Here is a 22,670-nt window from a genome sequence, read left to right on the forward strand (position 1 = left end):
GCTAGAAATGATTAAGCTTAGTGAGGAAGGCATGTCGAAAGCAGAGATAGGTCGGAAGCTAGGCCTCTTGCGCCAAACAGTTAGCCAAGTTGTGAATGCAAAGGATAAGTTCTTGAAGGAAATTAAAAGTGGTACTCCAGTGAACACACGAATGATAAGAAAGCGAAACAGCCTTATTGCTGATATGGAGAAAGTCTTAGTGGTCTGGATAGAAGATCAAACCAGCCACAACATTCCCTTGAGCCAAAGCCTAATCCAGAGCAAGGCCCTGACTCTCTTCAATTCTATGAAGGCTGAGAGAGGTGAGGAGGCTGCAGAAGAGAAGTTTGAAGCTAGCAGAGGTTGGTTCATGAGGTTTAAGGAAAGAAGCCGTCTCTGTAACATCAAAGTGCAAGGTGAAGCAGCAAGTGCTGATGTAGAAGCTGCAGCAAGTTATCCAGATGATCTAGCTAGGATCATTAATGAAGGTGGCTACACTAAACAGCAGATTTTTAATGTAGATGAAACAGCCTTATATTGGAAGAAGATGCCATCTAGGACTTTCATAGCTAGAGAGGAGAAGTCAATGCCTGGCTTCAAAGCTTCAAAGGACAGGCTGACACTCTTGCTAGGAGCTAATGCAGCTGGTGACTTTAAGTTGAAGCCAATGCTCATATACCATTCTGAAAATCCTAGGGCCCTTAAGAATTATGCTAAATCTACTCTGCCCGTGCTCTACAAATGGAACAACAAAGCCTGCATGACAGCACATCTGTTTACAACGTGGTTTACTGAATATTTTAAGCCCACGGTTGAGACCTACTGCTCAGAAAAAAAGATTCCTTTCAAAATACTACTGCTCGTTGACAATGCACCTGGTCACCCACGAGCTCTGATGGAGATGTACAGTGAGATTAATGTTGTTTTCATGCCTGCTAACTCAACATCCGTTCTACAGCCCATGGACCAAGGAGTCATTTCCGCTTTCAAGTCTTATTATTTAAGAAATACATTTCGTAAGGCTATAGCTGCCACAGACAGTGATTCCTCTGATGGATCTGGGCAAAGTAAATTGAAAACCTTCTGGAGAGGATTCACCATTCTAGATGCCATTAAGAACATTCGTGATTCATGGGAAGAGGTCAAAATGTCAACACTAACAGGAGTTTGGAAGACATTCATTCCAGGCCTCATGGATGACTTTGACGGGTTCAAGACTTCAGTGGAGGAAGTAACTGCAGATGTGGTAAAAATAGCAAAAGAATTAGAACTAGAAGTAGAGCCTGAAGATGTGACTGAATTGCTTCAATCTCATGATAAAACTGTAATGGATGAGGAGTTGCTTCCTATGGATGAGCAAAGGAAGTGGTTTCTTGAGATGGAATCTACTCCTGGTGAGGATGATGTAAAGATTGTCGAAATGACAACAAAGGATTTAGAATACTACATAAGCTTAGTTGATAAAGCAGCAGCGGGGTTTGAGAGGATTGACTCCAATTTTGAAAGAAGTTCCACTGTGGGTAAAATGCTATCAAACAGTATCTCGTGCTACAGAGAAATTGTTCGTGAAAGGAAGAGTCCATCAATGCGGCAGATTTCATTATTGTCTTATTTTAAGAAATTGCCACAGTCCCCCCAACCTTCAGCAACCACCACCCTGATCACTCAGCAACCATCAACATCACGGCATGACCCTCCATCAGCAAAAAAATTACGGATTGCTGAAAGCTCAGATGATGGTTAGCATTTTTTAGCAATAAAGTATTTTTAAATTAAGATATGTACATTGTTTCTTTAGATATAATGCTATTGCACACTTAGTAGACTATAGTGTAAACATAATTTTTATATGCACTGGGAAGCCACACAGTTCATTTGACTCACAATATTTACTTTGTTGTAGTCTGGAACTGAACCCGCAATATCTCTGGGGTATGCCTGTATTTATATAGTGGTTACAGTATTCACAAAGTTTTTTACGTCCTTTTGTGAAAATGAACTTTCTTTTTATTTTTAACTTAATTCTATTGCCTGTATTTATTTATTTTTTAATTTTTAAAACTTTTGTACAGATGTTGTCATGTGATTGTGAGCTTATGGTTCTTTTGGTGATCTGGTCTCATGCTGTTTTTCATATCCTAGGTCCCTAGCTTTCTGTTTTTGGGTTACATGTCATAATTTTTTATCTCCTTGGATCTGTGGGAATATATTTTATGGTGAAGGATCATGCTTTGGGTGTGATTTGTTCAAGTCTGTCTTCTAATTTGGTATTCTACTAGAGAATGTATTTTTCAAGAAAGAAGAGCTATGGTTTTGTGAGAAATTTTAAGTCCTTTGTTAGAAAGCCTAAAATCATTTGCAATTTTATCTCTGGCAAGAGGCTTTGAATAGTTTTCTTTCTTTTTCTTTTTTTTTTTTTAAATTAAGTCTCCATATTGGCAAGGCTGAACTCTGTACATTATAAATTTGTTTAAAGATACTACTTGAATCATTCAGAATAAAGTGTATTTAAAATTAATCACAGTAATTGGGATAGAATTTATTTAATAGCTTTCGAATAGCCTTTCATGACTTAGAAAATTTCATTCGCCATCTAGATTTTATTAAGAAAGTCTCGAGCCCTTCTTAAATACACATTATAGAGAACAAGCGTATTCCTATGTGTAAGTTGGAAAGTGCACATTGAGTACCTCCGTGTATTTGAGAACGCATATTCCTTACGCTGTCAAGATCGAAAAGTGGAACTGATAAATGCAACTGATGTTTTGAGATTGCTTATACCCTGACAGGATGCCATCACATGCACAGCTATGAACTCTGCTTCTGTTGAGAAGTAACAAATGTGGGTGACCTACCTACAGTGAACTCTTGGAAGCAGACCAAGGAGGCGGAATCTTCTCAAGCATGAGACTGATATATAATGTTGTCTTTATGGTCAGTATTGCTGAGGGTTTGCTAAGTGAACCTATTCGATTTGCACGAAAGCATTTATTTAAATATCTTTTTTTTTTTTTTTTTTACTAGGTGCTCTTTAGTCTTCAGCCACTAGATGTTGTGACATGGAGCCTTGACTAGAACTTGTTCATAGCAGATAGTATATTATTTGTCTCTGGTTTGTGTGCTTAGTTGTCAGTTATCTGGTTATGGTGCAAACACATACCTTCTGTATCAGCTACAGAAGTGCTTTGAACATCAATATTGTTTTATCTAAATGATAGTAGTTTGCTATATCTAACATAGGTAAATAAATCAGTGAATGTAATTCAGTTTTTTAAGTTAGGGATACTGTATAAGGCAATGGTGTATCTCCTATATATGTTACGCACAGCATGTTTCTTGTGTGCCCCATGGATATGTCACTGTGTCAGACCTAGTTATTTATAAAAAGAAAATTGTTTATAATGATCATCTGTCTCCCATATTAAAAAGTCTTAAAAATGCATACCAAGTATAGGTTTGTTTCGAGGAGAGGAAAAGTGTTTCAAGGACTTTTTGCCTCTATTTTAAAATGGATTTTTTCTACCATTTTTAGAGAGAGGAGGAAATTAAAATATCATTTGCTTTTAAACATTTAAAAGAAATATACAGCCTTCCTATCAAGCTGAAAAAGATAAGTAGAACAAAGATACTGGAACATATGATAAAAATTATATTTATTTGAGGTTAATGTTTTTTAAATCTTTTGCTAACTTTGTGCTTTAATATACGTTAGTGATCATATATAATTTGAATGGAAAATACAGGAACTATTTAAATTTTTGGAAAACTGAAGAAATATTTTTCTTGGTTCTGGGTAAAATTTAGACCATTAGACTAAGAGAAAGATTTCAGGGAAAATGGAGTACAATATTTAAAATTGTTACTGCAGCTTTACTTCTGTATCCCTTCTTCCCTTTGGACCCTGATTGAAATGTATGGACATAGAATTAGAAATTTTTTTTGCGTTTGACACAGGGAACCTGCTTTGATTCTGGTGGATAATTTCAGTGGTGGTGGGGAACTTTCCTGAATTTGTCAGTGTGATTATTAGTAACTCAAATGAGGTTCAAATGCACAAAGCCCCCCTCAAAAGTAATTCCTCCAGGGGCGCCTGGGTGGCTCAGTTGGTTGTCCCTGACTTTGGCTCAGGTAATGATCTCAAGTCCTGGGATCAAGCCCCGTATCAGGCCCTCTGCTCAGCGGGGAGTCTGCTTGTCCCTCTCCCTCTCCACTTGCCCGTACTCATGCTCTCTCTCACACTCTGTCTCTCAAATAAAATCTTAAAAAAAAAAAAAAATTTCTTCAAATACTCAAAGTGTAGCAAGTATATAAGTCAGCATTGTTTTAACAATATTACTCAGTTAATGAATTAACACCTTTATAAACAAAACTGCAGTACATTTTAAAACAAAAATACAGCACAATAAATTACAGTTGATCCTTGAACAATGTGGGTTGGGGCATCAACCCCCCACATAGTAAAAAATCCATGTGTAACTTCTGACTCCCCTGAAACAAATACCAACAGCCTACCGTGGACCGGAGGCCTTACTGATAATGTAAAGAGGTGACCAGCACATTTTGTATGTTATATGCATTATATACTATATTCTAACAATTAGAGAAAAAAATTAAAATCACATAATGAAAACACATTTACAGTATTGTACTGCAGAAAAATCTGCACTAAGAGGCCCTGTGTAGTTTCAACACATTTTGTTCAGAGGTCAGCTGTATTTGGTTTGCTAGGTGTCTCTAAGTAATAATTTTTATGCCTAAAGGATCCTTAACATATCTAGTCATGCTGTAGTTATTTAAAAATCTAAACAAGATTTTAAAGGTTTATATTCTTACATACAGTGGCATTTACAGTTAACAAATTATGATTTGTTTCCATTGATATCCTTTTAAAAGTTAACTTATGGTTAAACTTTTCTATTTCAAGTGATCTACTTATTTTGTATTCATATTTATAATGTACCCTTTATTGTTTCTAGGTATTGATACACTTTAATAAAAATAATACATTTACTGTTTTCCCCTATTAATATCTTTGTTTCTCTGAGGCTGTTTGTTCCAAAATATGTACTACTTATTTGTTATCAAATTCTGGGTTAAACCTTCTGTCGGCAAAACACGAAAGTACACGTTTTAGAATATAAGTTAGTTAAAGGTCTATGTGGAGGTTTGTTGCGCCAACCGTTTGAGGATATGAAATGCTAAAGTGAGATCTTATAATTGTCATTGCGGTGGATAAACTGGCAGTGAAATTCCAATAGAACACTCGTATTTTAAACCAAGAGAATATGCTGAATTACTCTTGAACTCCTGAGTGTTCCAACCGTGACAGCACCAAGATGATTTGGGCACAGTCTGGCTCCGGCCTCCCTGATGACTGCTTTCTCCCTCCCTCCTGCAGCCACCCCGGCATCTGCTTGAAAATGCATAATCAAGACTCCACCACGAAACAGCCTTTCTCTCTACCTGTCATACCCCACCCCCGCAACATCAGACCCGAGCCCAAGGGTTAGCCCCTCGTAAAGCCTCCTCTGACCACCCTATTCAAAGTTGCCCCTGTCCCTAACACTTCTATCTCCCTTTCCTCCCTGATTTGCTGCATGCCCGAATCATCACCAACATTCTCTATATTTTACTTTTCTACTTTGTTGGTTTTTTCCGTTAAAGCTTGGGCTCCCAAAGAGGACAGAGACTTTGTTTTTTTTTTTTTTTACCATGTTGTTTACGTACATCAGTGTGTATCTCTTTGTAAGTCTTTTCAAAAATCGCTTGTTAGAAGGAAGGGAGGGAGGAAGGAAGGGGCAAAAGTTGACGCAGGTCGTCGTGGCGGTTTAATACCAGCCACTGCAGAGGACAGTTCAGCCCTGGCAGAGTCCACAGTGTCCTTCGGCAGCCTGTCTGATGGGGCCTGAAGGTGACAGTGGGAATGACAGGTCTGGAACAGGACCCACATAGGGACTCTAAGCAGCAGCAAATACAAGTGCCTTTTACCTCAGGTAAAGTCTTCTACCAAAATTACTTAGAAATCAGATCATTAGCGAGAGTGTTCTGTGTGATATTTTGCATCACTCATAATAGGAAGGAACAGGGGTGATGTGGCTGTTTTAGTGTCCCTCAGCTCCAACCCCACCCTCACTGCTTCCGCAAGGAGGAGGCCAGGGCTGGAGAACTTCCCTGTGACAACTGGCAAGATGTAGTGTTCTGGAGAGACCTGGAGGGGGGGGCTTTCTGTGGGGTTCTGGTACCCCAAGGTGGCCCGGCTCCTGTGGAGCTGCAGCTTCTCCACCACCTGGCTCAGATCCCGAGGCCCACCAGCCGGCAGGTTCCCCAGGTAGGCCTTCGGGTGGTTGGTTGTGTGGTAGCATCCTGGGGGGGCTTCCAGCAAGTTCCATCACTCAGCGTCGCAGTGCTACCTCGGCCATCCAGTGGGCCATGGCTCCACTGCAACAGCAATCAGGTGCCAACCTGGGAATGCTCTTCCTTGAATTCTCAGCCCCTGGGGGGGGGGGGGGGCTGCCCTTTACATCACTTATTCCCATGTTGTTTAAACTTCTTTCTTTCTTTTATTTAAGATTTTATTTATTCATGAGAGACACAGAGAGAGGCAGAGGGAGAAGCAGGCTCTCTGTGGGGAGCTCAGTGTGGGACTCGATCCCAGGACCCCTGGGATCATGCCCTGAACCAAAGGCAGATGATGCTCAACTGCTGAGCCACCCAGGTGCCCCTTACCAGCATCTTCTTACAATGGTAATATTAATTAACAACAGCAAAAAGTTTAAAGAAAGCAATTACCTGTTTATCATCACCAGGAAAAAATGTGTCTACAGATACCAATGGTGTATTCTTTTCATTGTAAGAAAATATGCCTAAAAATCATAGTTTTCATTTGTTTCAAGTTTTAATTGAAATTCTAGTTAGTTAACATAGAGTGTAATATTAATTGGAGTAGAATTTAGTGATTCATCACTTACATGTAACACCCAGTGATGATCACAAATGCCCTCCTTGATCCCCATCACCCCCACCCACCTCCCTCCATCAACCCTGTTTGTTCTCTACGAAGTGTGTCTCATAGTTTCTCTCTCTCTTTTCCCCTATATTCATCTGGTTTGTTTCTTAAATTCCATATGAGTGAAATCGTATGGTATTTGTCTTTCTCCGACTTATATTGCTTAGCATAATACTTTCTAGTCCCATCCATGTCATTGCAAATGGCAAGATTTCATTCCTTTTCATGGCTGAGTAGTATTTCAGAGTGTGTGTGTACACTACCTCTTCTTTATCCATTCATCAGTCGATGGACATTTGGGCTCCTTCCGTAGTTTGACTGTTGTTGATAATGCTGCTATGAACATCAGGGTGCACGTGTCCCTTTGAGTCAGTATTTTTGTATCCTTTGCGTAAATACCTAGTAGTGCAATTGCTGGATCATAGGGTGGCTCTATTTTTAACTTTTTGAGGAGCCTCTAATACTGTTTCCCAGAGTGCCTGCACCAGTTTGCTTTGCATTGCCTGCCTACCAACAGTCCAAGAGGGTTCCCCTTTCTCCACAGCCTTGCCAACACCTGTTGTTAGTTTTAGCCATTCTGACAGGTGTAATGTGATAGCTTATTGTAGTTTTGTTTTCCCCTAATGATGAGTGATGTTGTCTTGTCATGTGTCGGCTGGCCATCTATACATCTATCTTCTTTGGAAAAATATCTACTCATGTCTTCTGCCCATTTCTTACTGGGTATTTGTTTTTGGGGTGTGGAGTTTGATAAATTCTTTACAGATTTTGGATGCTGACCCTTTTTCACACATGTCATTTGCAAATACCTTCTCCCATTTTGAAGGTTGCTTTTTAGTTTTGTTGATTGTTTCCTTCACTGTGTAGAAGCTTTTTATCTTGAAGAAGTCCCAATAGTTCATTTTTGCTTTTGTTTCCCTTGCCTCCAGAGACATGTCTCAGAAGTTGCTATGGCTGATATCAAAGAGGTTGCTGCAAAAAAATCACAATTTTAAAATTTCCTTCCTCAATGTGCAGTTAAAAAATTTTTTTTTTTTTAAGATTTTCATTTATTCACGAAAAACACAGAGAGAGGCAGAGACATAAGCAGAGGAAAACCAGGCTCCCTGTTCTACCTTTTGCAATACTTTGGTCAGAGGAACTTGGAACAAATTAGGCATCAAGCCATTCTCTTTTGTTATATGTTAACTTGATAATTGTCTATCCTAATCAATGTCTATCCTTAAATAATGTGAAAAATATTTTTTAAACTATAAAGCACTATACTGATGTTATTTTCTTACTCTGAATTGGTCAGGAAAAATCTATTAGTCATTTTGGACTTTTTTTTTTTTTTTCAGAAACTTCACTTGTTTTCTGCTTTTGTAAAATGTTTGTTCACATCACAGGATAACACAATCTGATACGCTTCTAACACAGAGTGTACCAGCCTTCCTTTATTCTGTAGCACCGAGTATACTAGTCTTCCCCAAGTTCCTAGCACAGAGGATGCCAGTCCTCTCCCAGCCAATAGCATGGGGTATGCCAGTCGTCCCCAGTCTGAAGATAGTCCCTTCAATTATTTTTACTTTAAATAATAAAACGTCAGCTGCACAATATAATTCATTAGTTAATGAGTGCACAGATATTCTAAACAAGAAAGTTTCTTGTTATTAGTGTTAGAACTTTATTTTCTCTTGTAATTTATAAAATCTCATTGGGGCACCTGGGTGGCTCAGTTGGTTAAGCATCCAACTCTTGATTTTGGCTCAGGTCATGATCTCAGGGTTGTGAGACTGAGTCCTGCGTAGGGCTCCGCACTTAGTGCAGAGTTGGCTTGGAATTCTCTCTCTTCCTCTCTCTCTGCCCCTGCCCTGTGCTTGCTCTATTGCTCTCCCTCTCTCCCTAAGTAAATAAAATCATAGGGGCACTTGGGTGGCTTAGTCGGCTGAGCGTCTGGCTTCAGCTCAGGTCATGATCCTGACCTGAGGATCTGGGATTGAGCCCCGATTGGGCTCCCTGCTCAGCAAGGAGTCTGCTTCTCCCTCCCCCTCTGCCTCTCTCCCTACTCCTTTTCTCTCTCTTGCTCACACTCTCACTCAAATAAATAAGTAAAATCTTAAAAAAATAAGTAAAATCTTTTTAAAAATGAATCATATATTGTAACCTATGTAGACATAAAACTAATGCTCTCAACAAACACTCTTTTTTTAAAAAATATTATTTATTTATTTATTCATGAGAGACACAGAGAGAGAGGCAGAGACACAGGCAGAGGGAGAAGCAGGCTCCATGCAGGGAGCCCAAAGTGGGACACAATCCCGGGTCTCCAGGATCACACCCTGGGCTGAAGGTGGCACTAAACCTCTGAGCCACCTGGGCTGCCCTCAACAAATACTCTTAATAAATATTGGGTTTCTGAGTACTACTGGGTTATGCTTAGAACTACATATATAAATACTGTTCAAAGCTCAGAACACATCTAAAGACATTTCTCATGTTTGTAAGTGAATTTTGTGGAGAAAGAGGTCAATATAACTGTAGGCAATATATTAAAAATAATGAAAAGACTTAGAAGCTGTTGGGAAGTTGTTGCATAAGAGACAGGTTTAGGAATGAAGTCAGAATGACAGATGACAGACAATAGAAGCCACTGAGGAAGAGCAAAGTTACCACATGTTCCAGTGATGGTGCAGGTTGCAAGAAACTGAAAAACTGTTTGTATCAAGGAAAGTCTATGTAATGGGAGAAATGTTAATATTCTCTTCTAAAATCTATCAATAATTATGATCCTGAAGATAATATTAACTATGGAACATGTGACATAGGTTTTATTTATTTATTTTTTTTCTATTTTTTTTTTTTTTTTTTGTGACATAGGTTTTAAAGCAGTCATGATAAAAATGTTTCAGTGAGCCATTATAAACAGAGTTGAAACAAATGAAAAAAGAAAGCCTCAGGAAAAAAAAAAAAAGGAAGTGTCATCAGAGAAATAGAAGCTATAAATCATAACTAAATGGAAATTTTAGAACCAAAAGGTATGCAGGTATGCACAATAAAAATCTCAGGAGATGGGCTTAACAGTAGGATGGAAGGAACAGAAGAAAGACTCAGTGAGCTGGAAGACAGAAGAAAAGAAATCACTCAGTCTGAGCACAGAAGTAATAAAAAAAAAAAAAGAAAAAAAAAAAGGAGAGCCTCAAGTAGCTATACAATAACAAAAGATGTGATACTGTTATTAGAGTCCTAGAAGACAGGTGGAAAAGCAAGGCTGAACAAAGTACTTGAAAAAAGAATGGCTGAACATGCTGCAAATCTGGATAAAGAAATAAAGTGATGGAATAATCAGACCAACAAGACACAGCACTCCTACACGTGTCCATACCAACCAATACGGATGCAAACGTGCAAACCAAAAACCTACAGAATTGAAAGAATAGACAAATCTACAATCATACTTGGACACTTCACTCCTTTCTTACCAATTACTTGATAGGATAAATGTTCAAAAAATCAGCAGGGATATAGAAGAACTCCATGCCATCAACCAGCAGGATCCAGCTGACATTTATTGAATACTCCACCCAACCACAGCAGAATTGTTCATTTTTTTCAAGTGCCCGTGGAACATGTATCAAGAAAGAACATACCCTGGGCTAGAAACCAAACTCTAACAAATGTAAAGGAATTTGAATCATATAAAATGTATTTCTTGGCCACGCTGGAATTATTTTATAAACCAGTAATATGAGACACCAAGAAAATCTTCAAACACTTGGAAATTAAGCAGTGCACTACAAAATAATCCATAGGGCAAATAAGGCAAGTGTTTCAGAGTAACAAAAAATACGCTGAACTGAATGAATATAAAAATAATAGAAAAATGTGTGGGACACACCTAGCTAAAACAGCTCTGAAAGGGAAACTTATAGGAGAAATGAAATGCATACCTTAGAAAAAAGGGAAAGCCTCAAGTCATTAATCTAAGTCTTACTTCAAGAACCTCAAAAAGAAAAGCAAAATAAGTGCAAAGAAAACAGAAGGATGAAAGAAAAGAAATCAATGAAATTGAACACAGAAAAGTAACAGGAAAATCAATGATACAAGAGCTGGTTCTTTGAAAACACCAATAAAATTAACAAACCTCTTGTAAGATTGACAAAGGAAAAAGAGAAGAAACAGATTACCAATATCAGGAATTAAATGGACTATGAGACTGCAGACATCAAAAGGACAATAAAGAGATAGATACTATGAATAACTCTACATATAACCTTGGCAATTTAGACAAAATAATGGATCACTTCCTTGGAAAGCACAAACTAACATAACTCCCTCAACATGATTAGATAATTTGAATAGTTCTATAAACTATTAGGTAAATTGAATTAGCAATTTAAAAGCTGCTAAAAAGAGACATCTCCAATATCATTTTTTAAAAAAGATTTTATTTATTTATTCATGAGAGACACAGAGAGAGAGAGGCAGAGACCCAGGCAAAGGGAGAAGCAGGCTCCATCCAGGGAGCCCGATGCGGAACTCGATCCCGGGACCCCGGGGTCATGCCCTAAGGTAAAGGCAGACGCCCAACCACTGAGCCACCCAGGCCCCAAGATCAGATTTTCTTATAAAATTTCATTAGAGAATTCTAACTCTAATTCTCTAATTTCATTAGAGAAGTGTTTAAAAGAGATTAACAATAACTTCACAATTTCTTACTGAAAATACAAGAGAGAATATTTCCCAATTCATTTTATGGAGGTAGTATTAGTTTCATACCAAAACCTGACAAGGACAGTGGGAGAAAAGAAAAGAAAGAAGAAAAGAAAAATGAAACTACAGCCAATATCACTCCTGAAGTACAGATGGAAAAATCTTTGACAAAATATTAGAAATAGAATTCAGCTATATAAAAAATGAATTACATACCATGACAGAATGGGGTTTTCAAGTATACAAAGCCGGTTCAACATTTGAGAGTCGATTTGTATAATCCACCAGATTACCAGGCAAAGAAGAAAGATCACATGCTCATGTCAATCAGTGCAGAAAAAGCATTTGACAAACTTCAACACTTGTTCAGCATCCTCCCAGAAAAATAAGAAAAACAGAGAATTCTGCCAACTTGATAAAGAGGAGCTACAAAAAACAAAAAACAAAAAACAAAAAACAAAACCCTATAGCTGACATATGTAAGAGTGAAAGACTGCATGCTGCTGTTCTTTATTTTTTAAATTGGGAGCAAGGCAAGGATGTGCATTCTCACCACTCTTTTTCAATATATTGCTTCAATTTCTAGCCAGTGCAATAAATCATGAGAAGGAAATAAAAGGTATACAGATCAGAGAAAAAGAAACAAGTCTTCGTTTTGCAGACGGCACTGTTGTCTGCATAAAAAATTCCAAAGAATCTACAAAAAGACTAGAACAAGTTAAAGTTCAGCAAGGTTGTAGTGTACCAGATAAATATCTAAAATTAATTGTTTTTCTATATACTAGCAATGAACGCTAGGTCACCGAAATTTAAAAGGCAATACCATTCATAATCACTCAGAGAGAGAGACAGAGACAGAAATACTTAGACATAAATCTAACAAAATATGAATAGGACTTCTATGCTCCAAATCTCAGAATGCTGATGAAAGAAATTGAAGATGTAAATAAATGGACTGGAAGTTCATGGACTGGAAGATTCACCATAGTAAAGATGTCAATTTTCCCCAGGTTGATATACAGGTTTAATGCAATTCTTATCAGAATCTCAGCAAGCGGGATCCCTGGGTGGTTGCAGCGGTTTGGTGCCTGCCTTTGGCCCAGGGCGCGATCCTGGAGACCCGGGATCGAATCCCACGTCGGGCTCCCGGTGCATGGAGCCTGCTTCTCCCTCTGCCTGTGTCTGCCTCTCTCTCTCTCTCTCTCTCTGTGACTATCATAAATAAATAAAAATTTAAAAAAAAGAATCTCAGCAAGGATTTTTATAGCTATAAATAAGATTATTCTAAAATCTATATGGAAAGGCAAGGAACAAGAATAGCTACAACAATTCAGAAAAAAGAAAAAGAAAGTGTACTTATTATTTTTTTTAAATTTTTATTTATTTATGATAGTCACAGAGAGAGAGAGAGAGAGAGGCAGAGACACAGGCAGAGGGAGAAGCAGGCTCCATGCACCGGGAGCCCGACGTGGGATTCGATCCCGGGTTCTCCAGGATCGCGCCCTGGGCCAAAGGCAGGCGCCAAACCTGCTGCGCCACCCAGGGATCCCTAGTGTACTTATTATATAGCCATGGCAGTACTTCTCATACAGCTGTAAGACTTACTATACAGCTACGGTAATCAAGATTGTGTGGCACACCCAAGACAGATAGTCACTTCGATCAATGGAACCAAAAAGAACAGAGAACCCTGAAAATAGACCCACACAAACACTCAACTGACTTTTGACAAAAGCCATTCAAAGAATGAAAGAGGAAAAAAAAAAAAAAGAATGAAAGAGAGCCTTTCAACAAATGATGTTGGAGCAATTGGATATCTGGTTTTTCATAGTTAAAAAGATGAGTTTTGACGTAGTCTAATACCTTCTACAAAAATCAATTCAAAATGGAGCAGAAACTTAATTGTTAAACTATGAAAAATTCTAGAAAAGAATAGAAGAGAATCTTTGAGATCTAGAGCTAGGCAAAAAGTTCTTTTACTTGACGCCAAACTTATGATCCATAAGAGGCAAAATTTATAAGCTGGACTTAATCAGTATTCAAGATTTTACTCTGTTGAAAGACCTTATGACGAGGTTGAAAACAGAAGCTACAGAATGGAAGAAAATATTTGCAAACCATGTATCCAACAAAAGGCTGGCGTATAGAATATATAAAGAACCCTCAAAACTTGATGTAAAAAAAAAATCCATCAAATTAGAAGTCGGACAAAGGCATGAAGAGACGTTTGACTGAAGAGGACACACACGTGGTGAGTAAGCACACGAGGAGATGCCCAGCACCACTGGCCACCAGGCAGGTGCAGGTCAGAGCCGCGAGGAGCCATCCCTGCGTCCCCATCAGGACGTTACAGTGAGACCCGGGGGCAACAGGAATTCCGGCAGGGACGAGGAGAAACTGGCTCACCTGGGACGAGGAGAAACTGGGGATCACCTGGGACGAGGAGAAACCTGATCACTTGCAGGTCATGCTGCTGGTGGAACCCTAGTGCAGAGCTGCTGTCTGGAAACCAGTTTGGCAGGTTCTCAAAAAGCTAAACATGCAACCACCCTAAGCCCTGGCAACTGTGAACCTGGTCGTTGTCTTCAGAGAAAAGACGATGTACAGTAATACAAAAGCCTGCACCTGAGCATGGAGAGCAGCTTCCTTTACAGCCCAAAGCACCTGGGGGTCCTTGGGTGACACACGGTTAGCCGCACTCACTGAGCCGAAGGCAGGTGCTCAACCTCTGAGCCACCCAGGCGTCCAGGATTTTGGTCTTTTAAACCAGTGGGAACAACTCAAAGATTTTAAGCAGGAGAGCAATATGCTCAGAATGTTATTTTTCTTTTTCTTTTTCTTTTTTTTAAAAAATTATTTATTAGAGAGAGAGAGATAGCAAGAGAGAGCACAAGTGGGAGGAGAGGGAGAAGCAGGCTCCACGCTGAGCAGGGAGCTCGATCCCAGGACCCTGGGATCATGATCTGAGCCCTGAACCAAAGGCAGTCACTTAACCAACTGAGCCACCCAGGCGCCCCCAGAATGTTATTTCTTAAAAGATCACTCGCACTGCATTGTGGAGAATGGGTTAGGGAGAAAAAGTAAGAGCATTCAGGAAGCTAAGTCCAGGTATCAGACGAGAAAGCTGGGATTTGGTTACAGCAGTAAAAACAGGAAGAAGTGGATATTTTTGAAAGGTATTTAAAAGCAGAATTCCTAGGGCCTGACACTGGACTGGTATTGGGAAGAAATTTTCAAGGCCATCCCACGGTTTAAGGCTTTTCCACCTAGATGGCCTAGATGGCTGGTGGTTCCTTTCTCTGCGATAAATATTCATGTTTTACAGAAAAGAGCTTAAGTTTGGGTTTTTATATTTGGTTTTGGGGGCACCTTTGAAATATCTAAGTGGAGATGTCATAGGATACAATTGGATACATAAGTTTGGAGCTCAGAGAATGATCTGGGCTGGAGGCATGAATTGAGACGCACTGAGGGCAACGGACACGAATGACATCACAGGGAAAGAGCTTTGAGTGAGACCAGACCGTAAGACTGAGCCTTGGGGAGTATTGTTTAAAGGCTGGCGGGGAAGGATGAGTCAAGAAAAGAAACCTGACCATGTGATCAGAGAGGTGGGAGGAAAACCAAGAGGGTATAATGTCAAAGAAACTAAGGAGAATTTCAAAGAGCATTTAGTGTGAACTAATGCTGTTGAGATTTATTTAGGATAAGGACTGACAATGTCTTGGATTTAGTTTCGTGGAGGTCTTTGGTGACCCTGGCAAGAACTGCTTGGTGGGTTAATGGGGAAAGAAGTTTGTTAAAAACTATGTGATATGCCGAATACAGATAAGAACATTAGGATAAATTTCAGTCATTGAATATATATTTCATATATTTATCACTAGGTGAATAAGTCAATGTATTATATATGACGTAGTTACTATTATTTCCAGTACTCAGATGAAAGAGCTAACTTCTAGAGATTTTAATGTCAAACAACTATTATTTAAAATCAAGTTTTGCTCCTGTCCTCAAGAAAATGCTGCTTCTCTAAATGAAGACATTGTCAAGTAGGAAAAGATTTATTTTTCCATTAAATTTTTTTTTTTTGGTCACAATTTAGTTTAGTTTTTTTTTTTTTTTTTTACATAAACTGGGCAAAATGTATGACCTTTGAACACCTTAGAATTTAGTCTTATTAAATAAAAAAAAGAATTTAGTTAGGAAAAATGTCATACACAAAGTTATAATAATTAATGCCTCCTCAGTAATTATCACCCCACGGCTTTTCTTCTTTAAAGAATACCTTTAACCATTATGCTCCTTCCCTGCTCCTGCCCTCCTCACCACAACAGATTATTTCAAAGCAAATCCCAGACAAAGCTCTTTCTAAAATCAATCCTATTTTTTATTCTCAAAGCAGTCTATTTTGCCTGCTTAAACTTCCACAGGGTTTTCAAATATCTGATTAAATCTATACGATAGTTCCAATATAAAAGCAGGAAATAAAATTAAGCCTGAAAGTCATATGAGTTTTTAAAAAATATACCTTATTTTTTAGAGCAGTTTTAAATTCACAGCAGATGTCCCGTGTGCCTTGTGCCCATGCCCCTCCTCCCTCATCTCCTACCGGGATGGTACACTTGTTACGCTGACACATCATTCTCATCCAAAATCCATCACTTATATCAGGGTTCACTCTTCCTGTTGTACATTCTGTGGTTTGAACAAATTTGTAATGACACGTATCCACTATTATGTATCATGCAGAGTAGTTTTACTGCCCTAAAGGTCCTCTGTGTTGCACCTATTCATCCCTCACTCTCAAAGTTTGTAAATTTTGATGTTACCTTTTCACTTCCAACAGACGCAAAGAACCATTTAATTTTTTAACAACAACAGGTGAATCAGCTAAACTGATGTTTCCTGATATTTGGCTGCCCCTTTCTGCCAGTTGTTTCCTGTAATAAGATGATGAGACAAAACTCACACATTTCCAAATGTAATAGTTCATTTTTGATTTATAAGACATGGCTTTGGTGATTATTTATGGAAGTCAGATGATGCGAATAGGAACTAATGGATTTGTATTTTTCTGGACATGTTCCCTACATCTTAAACATCACAAAACTCTCTTGGAGATCACTTGTCCTTGGGGCCTACAGAGTCATGGTTCCTCTGTGTGCTGTATGTGACATCACAGTCTCAATGTCTGGCAGCCCCTCTACACCAACTGCCAGAGGCTGCGATGCTGAGAACCTGAATGATCTGAGGCTTCCTCTCCTTGCTTTCTTTCTGAAGGTGACAAACTGTTCGGATATCTTTTTTCTTCAATTTAATTAAAAAAAACTATTTGTTTTTATTTTTAGAATGGGCTAGGAGTGGGCTTTTAGGAGAATGAATTTATGCTTATATACAAATACTGCATATTAATAAACATAAATAGGTACCGAGTATCGAGTATATATGATATATACACAAGCAGCTCGGCTCTGTGAATATATCAAATATGTTGAACATAAGTAAATCTTGAGATTTCACACATTTCTGACTTTTAAGAAATTTGTTTTGACTTTAGAAGAAAGTTGAAATATACATAAAGCCCAGATCTAATTTTCAAGTTGGGCTCTGTGTAGCCCCAGGTACTCCACCCAAAGGTTTCCGGGGTCACCTGGAGGTGTGATATCAATCTACAGTTTAGGGCACAAGAACCTGAGTTAGTGGGCCTCAGAGTCTTCCCATTTTTTCCCCCAACCAGAGCAGTTCTCTTGTATGTAGTAAGTATCTGCACAATACTTTGTTAAAGAAAGGGTTCCTCATCTAAATTTGAATATCCGTAGTCTACAAAAATGGTGCCTTGATGAAATCTTATGTCATCAGAGGGCAGACTTCAGGGAACCATGAATCCAGAATAGAAATAGGGAATAGATGTTCCATTTAAAAATTTTTTTAATTTTTAATTTATTTATTTTTTAGATGTTCCATTTTATGTGAAATTTTACTTAATATGTTCAGAGGGGAAAGTACAAAAACAAGTATATTGTAATTAAGATATTAATATTCATGTGCAGAGGAATATGGTAAACATGCAATATTGTTAAAGATTCTAGTTTAATAAATATAAAAAAGTAAAATCATGCCACGAGTTTTTCATTCAAGATAATCCAAGTTATGATAATTTCACTTTATCAAAGAAGGATAATTAGAACTATAAACTTCATTTTATAAATAATAAGCACTTACAATAGAGTTAGTATACAAAATTATGATCTTAAAAAATCTGAAAACATACAAAATTGATTCAAAATGTCAGACAATTAACCTTTATTTAATGTTTACTTATTTGGAGCTCATTCACTCATTTACTTTTTCAATATATTACTTACTTTTCTAATATGTATTTACTGAAGATTGATGGAAATATAGAAAAGTTTACAGTCCCTGTCCTTGAGAAAACCCATCTAGTGAGAAAAAACTTAAGAAACAAATGTCTTATAGCAAATGAGTTGCAGAAATAACGTGTTGGACATTCTGAAATGGAATGATGACTGAGGGCTGGCACAGGGGGAGCAAGCTTCATGGTAGCAGAGAGGCTTGAGCTGCCACCCGTAGGAAGCGCAGGGCTTAGTCATTGGGGTGGAAAGCAAAGAGGGATCTTTGTGACCAAGGCGAAGAGTGTGAATACCTTTCACAAGAGGTTGAAGGTTTGCCCAGGGAAATGATGGGGAGAATTGATTGAAGAAGGTTGGGGTAAAGGGACCTGATGTTTGAGGCCAGAGTTCTCAACCACATTACGGTGATATTAGGACGACAATGCGTATTCCCATTAAGGGGGCCTCTTGCAATCTCTGAAAGAGATGCTCCCCTCCTGTCTCAGTATGTTTGGCCTGTTAGAACAGAATACTATGGGCTGGGTGAGTTATAAAAGAGACATTTATTTCTCACAGTTCTGGGAGCTGAGAAGTCTGAGATCAAGGCACTAGCAGATTTGGTGTCTGGTGAGAGGCTGTTTCATGGTTCACACATGGCATATCCTCACACAGCAGAGGTTGGGAGGCATGGAGAGTTCAGTGGGGTCTCTTTTATAAGACTAGAAGTCTCATGCATGAGGGCTCCGCCCCATGACCTAATCACTTCCCAATGGCTCATTTCTGAAAACCATCAGATTGAGGGTTAGGATATCAACATTTGGATCTGGGGGACCCACACATATAGTACCTTACACCCTGAGCTTCTGGTTTTCCCTTTCCCTGTTTGCCCAGGTGAGAATATATGTACCGGCTGGTAAGTGTTACACACGTGAATCTTAGGGGTTTGAGGATAAGGGGGATGCTCTAGGGAACAGGAAGTCCATGAGGGCTTTTGAACAGCTGGGTAATAGGAGCAAAGAAGAGAGAACTGGCTGGTGGAATGTTAGATTTTATGGGAGAGGCTGGAGGCCAGGAAATGTCAAGTGTTGACTGCAATTGTCTAAGAATTGAGGAGGCAGAAAAAAATAAGACTTGGTACCTGAATGCTTGATGGCAGGGAAGGTGGAAGCCAGAAAAAAGTAGAGTGGACCGGGCGCCTGTATTAAGCGTTACTCCGTTTTTAAGGTATTGTTTCTATTTTACAGAAAGTAAAATCTGGAGATATTTAATACAAATCCAAGTAATATAGGATTTAGGTGGGCAGGTTAGGCTCTGAATTCAAGTCTGTTTGACCTTAAATTCTGTTTTAACATGTTGCGATTTTAATTTTGGGTTTCCAAGAGACTAAAAGAGAAAGGTATGAATGGAATGGGGCTAGTTTTAGGGATAATATTAGTTTGTTTTTGAGGTTTCCTATGCTAGGTTGTTCAGGAACCATCTAGAAAAGTAGCATTTGGCCTTAGAGAGTGGTGGGGCATACACTGGACAGAAGAGAGAGAGGACCAAGTTTTTACTAACAACAATATTTCCAGGTTAGAATGAAATGGATCAGGAACGGAAAAAGTTAGGGAAAGAGGAGAAAGTTGTAAGGAGAAACAGGAAGTGTAGTGTCACCAAAACGGGAAAAACAAACAAACAAACAAACAAACAAACAAACAAAAAACACTTGTATGGAGGAAAAGACTGTCAAAGCAGTCGAGTACTGCAGATGTCAGAGAGGCAGGCCTGGACTTGGCAATTAGGAGAAAGGGTTGGGGTCAGCGGTTTCAGAAGAGGATTTACACAGGGGCCAGTGTGCAATGAATTAGAAAACAAGAAGGAAACGTTAGGGAAAGAGATCACCTACTAAAGTCTGTAGAGCCTCCATTTGAGGTCTTGAGTGAAATTAGTGCATGGTATCTAGAAGAAGGAGCAAGGTCTAGAGAAGGTTTTTTTATAGGGCAAACTGGGGGCATCTTTATAACTTGATAAGGAAAGGAAGAAAGGGTCGAAAGGGTAGAAGAATTGAAATGCAAGTGAAGGAAGGAAAATGACTTTCTTTAAAAAAAATCAAGTTTTTAATTGGAAGATTCTCAGCCTTTTGGCTAAGATCAAGTGAAGTTTTTAATGTGAAGAACAATTACAATAGTAAATGACATGTATAATCAACCACTAAAAAGTTATATAGAATAAGTTAAAGGTCCTGCTGAAACCCTCAAATCTACAAACCTGTCTCCTACTCTACCTTCCTGTTAATAGTTTGGCACAAATGTTTTCCAACTTTTTAATTAATTAATTAATTCATAGAAACACACACACACACACACACACACACACAGAGGCAGAGACACAGGCAGAGGGAGAAGCAGGCTCCACGCAGGGAGCCTGATGTGGGACTTGATCCAGGGTCTCCAGAATCACACCCTGGGCTGCAGACGGCATTAAACCGCTGCGCCACCGGGGCTGCCCTTTTTCTTTTATTTAAATAAGCATTCTTTCCACTCCTTTGCACATGGATCCAATTTCTTTAAAAAATAAGATAAAATGATGTCATATATATTTTTTCAAATTGCTTCTTTTTAACAAAGATTTTATTTATTTATTTGAGATAGAATGAGAGAGTGAGCACGAGCAGGGGGCAGAGGGAGACCGAGAAGCAGGCTCCCTGATGAGCAAGCAGCCCGACATGGGGCTTGATCCCAGGACCCCAGGACCCCAGGACCCCAGGACCCCAGGACCCCAGGGATCATGACCTGATCCAAAGGCAGACACTTAACCACCAAGCCACCTAGTCGCCCCTAAATTGCTTCTTTCAGTATATGGATCATGAAGATTTTCCTAAGTCAATTCACACACATCAAATATATCTCATGATTTTTAACAGGTGCATAGTGTTCTTTGGTTTGGCCAGATCAAAATTTACATAGAAATTCCTTCATTTATGCATCCTACTTGGTACCTTCATTCTAAAAAGGAGAATGGTGGGTGTGTTGGGCAGAATGATAGCCCCTGAAGGTCTCTTCACTCTCACCTCTGGAACCTAAGAATGTTACCGGACATGGCACAAGGTGCTTTGCAGATATGACTATTGACTTAGTATAACTGGATATTGAAGTGAGAAGATTATCCTGGATTATCTCAGGGGGCGCTAAATATAATCACAAATGTCCTTATAAAGAGGAAGGGACAGGGAGAGTTTACGACAGAAGAAGGGCGTGTGATGACAGAAGCAGAGAGATAGAGGATGCTATGCCGCTGGCTTTGAAGGGCCAAGAAGGAGCTATGAGCCCAAGAAAACAGATTTTCCCCTGAAGCCTGCAGAAGAAACCAGTCTTGCTGAAACCTTAATTTTGGCCCCATAAGACTAATTTCAAATTTCTGGCCTCGGAACTATAAAAGATAAATTTTTTGTTGGTTTAAGCTGCCAAATCTGTCCTGATGTAGTATGACCTCCTCTGACCTTGGTGACATCTGCAAAGACCTTATTTCCAAATGAGGTCACATAAATAAATATGTACTGGAGGTCAGACCTTGAACATGACCTCTTTGAGGTCATGACCTCTTTGAGGGACACCATTCAACCCAGACACCCGGTTTTTTGTTTTTTTTTTTAAGTCAACCGGTTTTAGGTTTGGTTTCTGGGAACTTGCCAGAAATTAGGCAATGCTGGAATTGTCATTGCCTCACTCAGAACATTCTTGCTGGACTTGGGATTTCAGGAAAGTCCAGAGGCAGGTGGGAGGGAGCATGGGTGGGTGTTTCAGAGGGTAAGGAATATGCACATGCAATGTGTCACTTTTATAGTCATGAGCAGCAGGAAACACGTTTTTTGCACATGCAGATATACACGATGAGTGCTGCCTATCATCCTGGAAGACCCTGTCAAGGAAAGTAGCAAAGCAGGGGGGAGGCCGGCGGGGGGGGGGGGGGGCGGCTACTGCAAAGCTCTTGTAGGTATTCAGGTGTAATAAGCCGTCACATGCATGATGCCTGGCGTACACCTGTGGCCCTGCAGCGGCAGGGAGACGGTGGGCGCTAGGCCTCGGGATGGGGCTCCTCCCCCGAGCCCACAGCGCTGCAGAGCCGCAGCAACGGCTTCAGGAAGGTCCTTTGTCCCAGGTGTCACTTGCAAAAGCTGGCCGACGGCAGGTCCTGGGTAAACTCAACGCTAATTAGAAAACAGTGGGTGAAAGGGCTCGTGCATCCGTGAGATCCCAGCAGCAGCAACATCAGTCCCGGGACCTCGTTCCCGCCGCACCCCTGCCGGAAAGGCGGAGCCTGCGCAAACACGTTTGCCCGATTCCAAAATGGCGGCCGCGGCGCCCACAGCGCGCGTACGGCGCAGGTCCGGAAGTGACGCAACCTCGCGCGGCAGCGCGCCCTTACCCGTGGGGAGAGTTTCCGCCATTTTTGAAAATCGGGAAGGCCAGGGGCCCGGCGGAGTGGCCGCTGCTATGGCGGCCTTTGCGGTGGAAGCCCAGGCGCCCGCGCCGGGTGAGTGTGGGCGGCTGCTCTTCGCCGGCGGCCCCGCGGCCCGCGCCCGAGCCCCCGGAGCCGTCAGGCCCTGCGCTAGTTCGCGTGGCGGCGACGAGCCCCTGTCGGCCCCCAAGCTCCCAGCTGTC

The 22,670-nt window shown here is 40.0% G+C and overlaps 1 protein-coding gene and 1 long non-coding RNA gene across 3 annotated transcripts in view; both read left to right on the forward strand.

Annotated features, from left to right (window-relative positions):
- The first annotated feature begins 1,144 nt into the window (after positions 1-1,144).
- On the forward strand, positions 1,145-5,006 carry LOC106558298. The gene is made up of 2 exons (XR_005384853.1): positions 1,145-2,913; positions 3,004-5,006. It is a non-coding gene; the product is annotated as an uncharacterized LOC106558298 (long non-coding RNA).
- An 11,849-nt stretch (positions 5,007-16,855) lies between these two features.
- NUP35 (nucleoporin 35) overlaps positions 16,856-22,670 on the forward strand; it is a 39,815-nt gene continuing 34,000 nt past the window's right edge. Inside the window, exon 1 of one of the 2 annotated variants that reach the window (XM_038585051.1) lies at positions 16,856-16,960. Coding sequence is in view for 1 of the 2 variants with exons in the window: in XM_038585050.1 (XP_038440978.1) it covers positions 22,503-22,542 (40 nt within the window). In the remaining variant the exon portion in view is untranslated. Of the gene's footprint in view, positions 16,961-22,409; positions 22,543-22,670 lie in introns of those variants that run through there. The other variant, XM_038585050.1, reaches the window with a different exon arrangement.

Source organism: Canis lupus, chromosome 36, assembly GCF_011100685.1.
Source record: "Canis lupus familiaris isolate Mischka breed German Shepherd chromosome 36, alternate assembly UU_Cfam_GSD_1.0, whole genome shotgun sequence".
NCBI lineage: Eukaryota > Metazoa > Chordata > Mammalia > Carnivora > Canidae > Canis > Canis lupus.